We start from the raw sequence: 6,363 nt of genomic DNA, 5'->3' as shown, positions 1-6,363 counted from the left end.
CGTAATTAACGAGCAAACAGAGATTTCAAACAAACGAGGGAACAACATCACACAAACATGCTGTTTTACCTTGATGAAAGTGGAAACAGAGTTTTCCCACATATCCACTTTGGCCTAAGTTTTCAGAAATAATCGTGTGATAATCAGTGATAAAAACCTCCGTTTTCATGTAAATGAAAGGCCAAACTGCATGGAAATAATATGCATTTGTAGCCACACCGTTTCTGTTGCAAACAAAATCAACCTAAGCATGCTCAGATGACGTGATCGACGATAAGCGTGTTCAGATGACGTGATCGACGAGGCACTGTTGCATCTGTACCAAGTTTATGTATCAAGTTTGGCCTCGATACACGAAAGCGTTCCTGAGATATTACCTACTTCCTGTTTGGCGGCTATGCAGCCAATTTCATTTGCCTGTGACGGGTAAACACTTCCGAAAATCAAAATCCTTCTGGTAACTTTTGTGAGGCTTGGTCTCGAAGATCGGACAAAATTTGTGACCTCTGGAAGTTAGTTTCGCTTTCAATAAAATCCAATATGGCAGAAGAATGACAAGGGTCAGTGAGGCCATCTTCTCGAGCAACTTACACTGGTACTGACCGGACCTTCCAGAGTTGGACCGGTGGCGATATCTCAAAAGGTCTAGGGGCAGGAGCTGGCCAAATAAAAATAAGGAGACGGGAATAATAATACAAATGTGTGCTTGCGTGACTGATAATTATTACAGTGCATGAAAATGCACTGTTCTGTTATCCAAAGTCGTCTTCTTCCTTTTATTATTACAGTGCATGACATCCATTACACTATCTACCTATGCACATCTATTAATTCACTATTAAATAATTTAACTATTTAAACTACTCAACTATTGACTGTACAGCTACTCCAACTCTCAGTTGTCATCAACTATGACTCCCGCCAACTGTTTTCTGTCTAAAACTGTTTCAAAATAAAAGTCATAAAAAAATAATTTCCTATTAAATAATTTAACATATCCAACTGTTTAACTGGTCAGCCATTCAAACTCAGTTGTCATCAACTAGGACTTCCGCCAACTGTTTCAAAATAAAAGTCCTCACTACAATAATTCCCTTTTAAATAATTTAACAATTTAAACTATCCAACTATTGAACTGTTCAGCCATTTCAACTGTCAGTTGTCATCCACTATGACTCCCGCCAACTGTTTCCTCTGCCCACAACTGTTTCCAAATAAAAGTTTGTTTTGCATTTTATGTTAATATATGTTTTGCATTTTCATGCACTGGTAATTTCCTCAAAATTACATTTTCTAGTTAAGAACTGTATTGCATTTTGGGGCCTACCCCTTTGGGGGATTACATAGTATTGCATCATATGGAATCGCAGCAATTTTTCTGAATCGTATTGTAGATTATGCATCTAGATACGTATTGAATCATTTTATAAGGGAGAGATGCACACCCCTAACACACACACACACACACACACACACACTCACACACCACAGAGAGGAGGAAAATAAACTTGCTTTGCCTTGCTAATAAACGTGCCTTGCCTTGCCAGAGAGCCAGCTCCGCGAGCAGGCCGCCCTGCTGGAGAAGGGCTTCCAGGAGAAGGCGGACAGGTTGGGCCAGGAGATGCGTGAGGTCCAGCAGAGAGCAGAGGAGGCGCAGCAGGCCAGGAGCCAGGAATTCACCCGCCTGCTGGAGCAGCAGGATCGGCGCCACAACGAGACCATGGCCATGATGCGGCAGCAGAATGAAGCCATCCTAAGATCAGGAGGAGGAGGAGGAGGAGACTGCTGCATCCTGTGACCACCAGTGATCAGCACCTTCATATCCGGCTGACCAGCATATCATGACCAGCATATAACCCTCTGTCTGTGACTGTACATGTGTCTGTTGTCCTGTCTGTGACTCTGTACATGTGTCTGTTGTCCTGTCTGTGACTCTGTACATGTGTCTGTTGTCCTGCCTGGTACTCTGTACGTCTCCTGTTGTTGCTGTTTAGTCATTTGTTGCTGTTCATATGTGTCTGTCTGCTGTTGCTGGTGTCATACTGTAATTAATTGTTGACTTATTTTTACTTTATTTTTGTTTCATGGTGTTATTTTGTACAGCACTGATCAGTGAAAGCTGTGTTTGAATGTGCTCTATAAATAAATTTTACTTACTTACTTACGTTCCACTTTTGCTATAGTCATTTCTGAACGGTTTTGTTCAGTGTGGTACGATCTCTTTGTAAATTAGGATTAATTCAAAACTGTTTGTCATCCTGGCTGTCCCTTATGGTAGGCTAGTGGTGTCTCATTTTCAAGAGGGATATTTTACCCCATGTCTTGCCACTCGGTTTCAAGGGACAAGGGCTAGGGGTAAGATGAAGGGGTAAGGGGCCTAGCCTATGCCTGATGTGAACTAGCCTGTTTATGTGCTGTCAGTTCAAATAGTTTTACTAATTATGGTTTTCCAAGCAGCGGTTTCTGGAAAGAGATCTTATGCATCCATGTCTATTGTCCTCTGCTTTCAGTCCTGCTTGCAGTAATGTAGTAGGTAATCTGTGGTAAATTTAGTAGGTTTACTTTGGTAGTAGAAAATAGTGGGCTACCTTATGAAGGAAAGACCTCTACATCATAATCCTGTAGGCCTATTTTATGGTACGTTTCCAATATAACCCAGTGTCATATATTGCTGATGTAGCCTACAGCGGACTAAATGTTTAGCTTGATATGTCATGCAGGCCTAACGTTTCTTTTAGGATAGGCTACGTTTTTGCTGTACAGCGAAGTGTAGTATAGAATTAGTTAGCCGGTAGTTAGCCGGTCATTCTTCATTCATTCTGTATAGCGAAGTGTAGTGTAGAAGTAGTTAATTCTGTATAGCGAAGTGTAGTATATAAGTAGTTAATTCTGTATAGCGAAGTGTAGTGTAGAAGTAGTTAATTTTGTATAGCGAAGTGAAGTATATAAGTAGTTAATTCTGTATAGCGAAGTGTAGTATATAAGTAGTTAATTCTCTTTATTACACGGCTCTTCACAAGGCAAGTAGAACGCTCCATTGACTTGAATGGGATTTCCCAAAGTTCTAGCGGTCATTATTTCTTGGGAAAGGACCTGAAAACAAGAATGACCACTGTCAATGGCTCGGTTCGCCCTGTCGGGACTTATTTTCCCAATAATGACCGGCGTTCTATACATTATCCCTTACATAGCGAAGTGTAGAAGTAGTTAGCCGGTCATTCTTCATTCATTCTGTATAGCGAAGTGTAGTGTAGAAGTAGTTAGCCGGTAGTTAGCCAGTTAGTAGTTAGCCGGTCAGTAGTTAGCCGGTCATTCTTCATTCATTCTGCACATCGGGACTCAAGTTATTATATCATTTTAGTCTGCATTATCCAAATGGTCATTATCCACGTATTATCACACACACACACTGATCTTGGGCACTGCCATCAGTCATAGAGCAAACAGGCACAGGGTAGGGATGTGTCCCCACCAAAGCTGAGCCCAAACCTACACCCTTGCTTATAAGACAGACAGAGACACACCTTCACTCACCTTTACACATACTAACACATACATACCCGCAACACCTTTCAGTTTGACACACTTATTTCCCCATGAACTACTGAGTGTGTGGACTGGATGAACAAGTCAAACAGCCTTCAGCAGACAGATAAGATCTCAACGCAGACCAGAGGAATGTAGACAAACAGAGCTGGGAGCACACATGGTCATGGTTACAGCAGTTACAAAGGACCTCCTCAACCTTTGTGCTGTCATAGTTACAGCACAGTTACAAAGGACCTCCTCAACCTTTGTGCTGTCATAGTTACAGCACAGTTACAAAGGACCTCCTCAACCTTTGTGCTGTGTAATGAGTGGTTGTCAATGATGGAGAACAGCCATGTTGGAGATATTACAATAGGCTTAGATATTGCAATAATGTTGACACCGGGCGTTTCAAGATCATTACAATGAGTTTATTTGGCTATACAGTTCTCAAGACAGTCATGTAACGCCGCTCAAAGTAATCTCTCCTGCAAGCCCGCGGGAGAGCCCTTTTTGTTCAGCCTGGCACGCCTCCTACAGGTACTCAACAGGACCAATTAGGGACGCAGCGTCTGTGGGAAACTGAAAAACAAAACAACCACTAGGGGAAGCAGACGAACCTGCAGAGTTCGTCACAGAGGGTTGCCGGCTCCACATCATCCCGCTTCTCAAATCTCAGTTGAAACAGAGAGGGGCTGGAAACGCTTGATGAAAAGTTAGTTTATTGGTTCAGTAGGGTGCGGCCGCAGGGAAGACGCTTCCTCTGAACCTGCTGGTTCAGGTGCGGAGAGACAGCCGCAGGGAAGACACTTCGTCTGAACCTGCTGGTTCGGGTGCGGAGAGACCTGTAACGCCTTCCTGAGGGGACTGGGGTGAACAGTCTGTGGTTGGGGTGAGAACAGTGACAAATGTAAAAACTGCCAAATGACAAATGTATTAGCCAATCTCTGGATAAAGTGAGTAAAAGAGACAGAGAAGACTTGTTAAACCCTTCAAATAAGGGGGTTCAAAACAATAGTAGGCCTACATTTGTGTCTGAGTACTCCACAGTCTCTAGACAAGTCAAGCGAATAATAAACAAACATTGGGCCTTACTGGATTGTGATCCCAATTTAGATCATTTGTCGTCGGTAAAACCACAATTCTGTTTTAAAAGAAGCAAAAACGTGAGGGATATGGTTGTGAGTTCTATGTACAGAGAACCTATGCAGACAAATTGGCTTACCCAAACTGTTTATGGAAATTACAGATGTGGAAAGTGTGCCCATTGTTCACGAAAACACGCGAGAAACACACGAAGACGTGCATTTCCTCCATAAGGCGGAAGCGTTAACCCTGGCGGCTAAAGTATCAGTGTTCACGTCGCCGTACACATTCAACATTCCCAGTACTTAGCTTGACGTAGCTGAGCATCTCCCGGTTGTTAACGTTACACAGTCCTTGCTTCGTTATCCTACGCGTTATTGCTGCTGTCAAATGCCGTGTCTTCACCCTCCGCCCGTCTCCTCGTTACTGCCGTATCTGCGGTTTATAAAGCACTCCAATCCACATAGTCACCAATCGTGAACATGATAGAATCATTACATACAGCTGTAAACAATTAGCCTTGCCACGGCCTCAGGCCGATTTGTTTACTATGCCGGGAGGCATTGTACTGCACCGAATTCGGTCCCTCTTGCTGCCTTCGGGCCAACTAAAGTTCCTCCCCCACCAAACGTTGTCACCCTGTGACACTGCATAACATGGGATGCGTAGCGTATGGGGTTGGTACAGACTACTGACGATTGTAGACGAGTGACCGCTATAGTGTTCTTCAGTAGCTTTTTTGCTAGTCCAGCGAAGGCTGGCATTGTGTAATATTCCGCTGGTTGGTGCACACGCAAGTGTTCAGATTGGTTGTCTATCCATCTTGCACAACTTCGGTAGCCTGGTCAGTATCTTAGCGGTCCACTTTCATCAGGCCATATAAAGCTTATATAATATATTTTTTTATGTAGAAAATCGTAGACATCAAGACAGATGGTAATTAAAGGAACAGTATGTAAGATTGTGGCCAAAACTGGTACTGCAATCACTTTCAAATTACTGTAGAGCGGTGTATCCCCCCCCTACCCCCCCGACTGGCAGAGCTGGCAACCCGGATGCCGAAACACTACTGACTTCATAATTAGTAAATAGGTGGAGGGTGGCGCATCAGGCCAAAACACAACATGACAACATCAACATCAGTTGAGGGCTGCAACTTCACTTTTTAAATGACAATATCCTGGCCAGACTACTGTTGTCAGTGATATAAGTATTTGAAATGAACATTATTTCTTAATGTCTAGTGACATATCAGGGCCATTTTATGATTAATTGAAATACATTTCTTACATACGGTTCCTTTAATTAGTATTTACTAGGCTACCCCCTACTGGAAGTAACTGGAATCCATACATTTCCACGGAATTATTTTTGGAATCTGATCCCTTATCATACCTGTTCATTCGTACTCGTCGCTCGACTTATGGTGACTAAATTCAAGATGGCGGCGAACGGTAAACTTCCTGGAGGTACTGTCTGTATAAATCGTCTTGTAAATAAACTACCAGTGCTTTTTCAAAGTTCTCAATGTCTCGTTTTAAATATCAGGGCCCTCGGAAGTCTACCAATGAAGTGTGGAGCTACTTTGAGCCTCGTAAATGGTGTAAAACAGTGATTTATTTGCATGGCTAGCCCGAGGCCCGAGGCACCCCCAATGAAAACCTGTTGGTAGCATTGGCTAACTGGCGCCAGATGTCTGAGTGCAGGGGACAAGCCGAGATGAGCTATAGGCTCGTTTTCCGCGGGTCC

At 43.2% G+C, this 6,363-nt stretch overlaps 1 protein-coding gene across 4 annotated transcripts in view; it reads left to right on the top strand.

Moving 5' to 3' along the window:
- The window catches only part of LOC143099996 (guanylate-binding protein 4-like), a 41,038-nt gene extending 38,878 nt beyond the window's left edge, over positions 1 to 2,160 (top strand). For all 4 annotated transcript variants that reach the window (XM_076262903.1, XM_076262907.1, XM_076262904.1 and 1 more), the window contains one exon: positions 1,548 to 2,160. In XM_076262903.1, the coding sequence (XP_076119018.1) occupies positions 1,548 to 1,798 (251 nt within the window). In that variant the 3' untranslated portion in view covers positions 1,799 to 2,160. The remainder of the gene's footprint in view (positions 1 to 1,547) is intronic.
- The last annotated feature ends 4,203 nt before the right edge of the window (positions 2,161 to 6,363 follow it).

The sequence above is a fragment of the Alosa pseudoharengus genome, unplaced genomic scaffold (assembly GCF_046254945.1).
Source record: "Alosa pseudoharengus isolate Yale_2024_CS ecotype anadromous, Long Island Sound unplaced genomic scaffold, YU_APseudo_1.1 YU_APseudo_1.1_scf_3, whole genome shotgun sequence".
Lineage (NCBI taxonomy): Eukaryota > Metazoa > Chordata > Actinopteri > Clupeiformes > Clupeidae > Alosa > Alosa pseudoharengus.
Note: the sequence above shows the minus strand (reverse complement) of the source record. Positions and strands in the feature narration are given on the sequence as shown.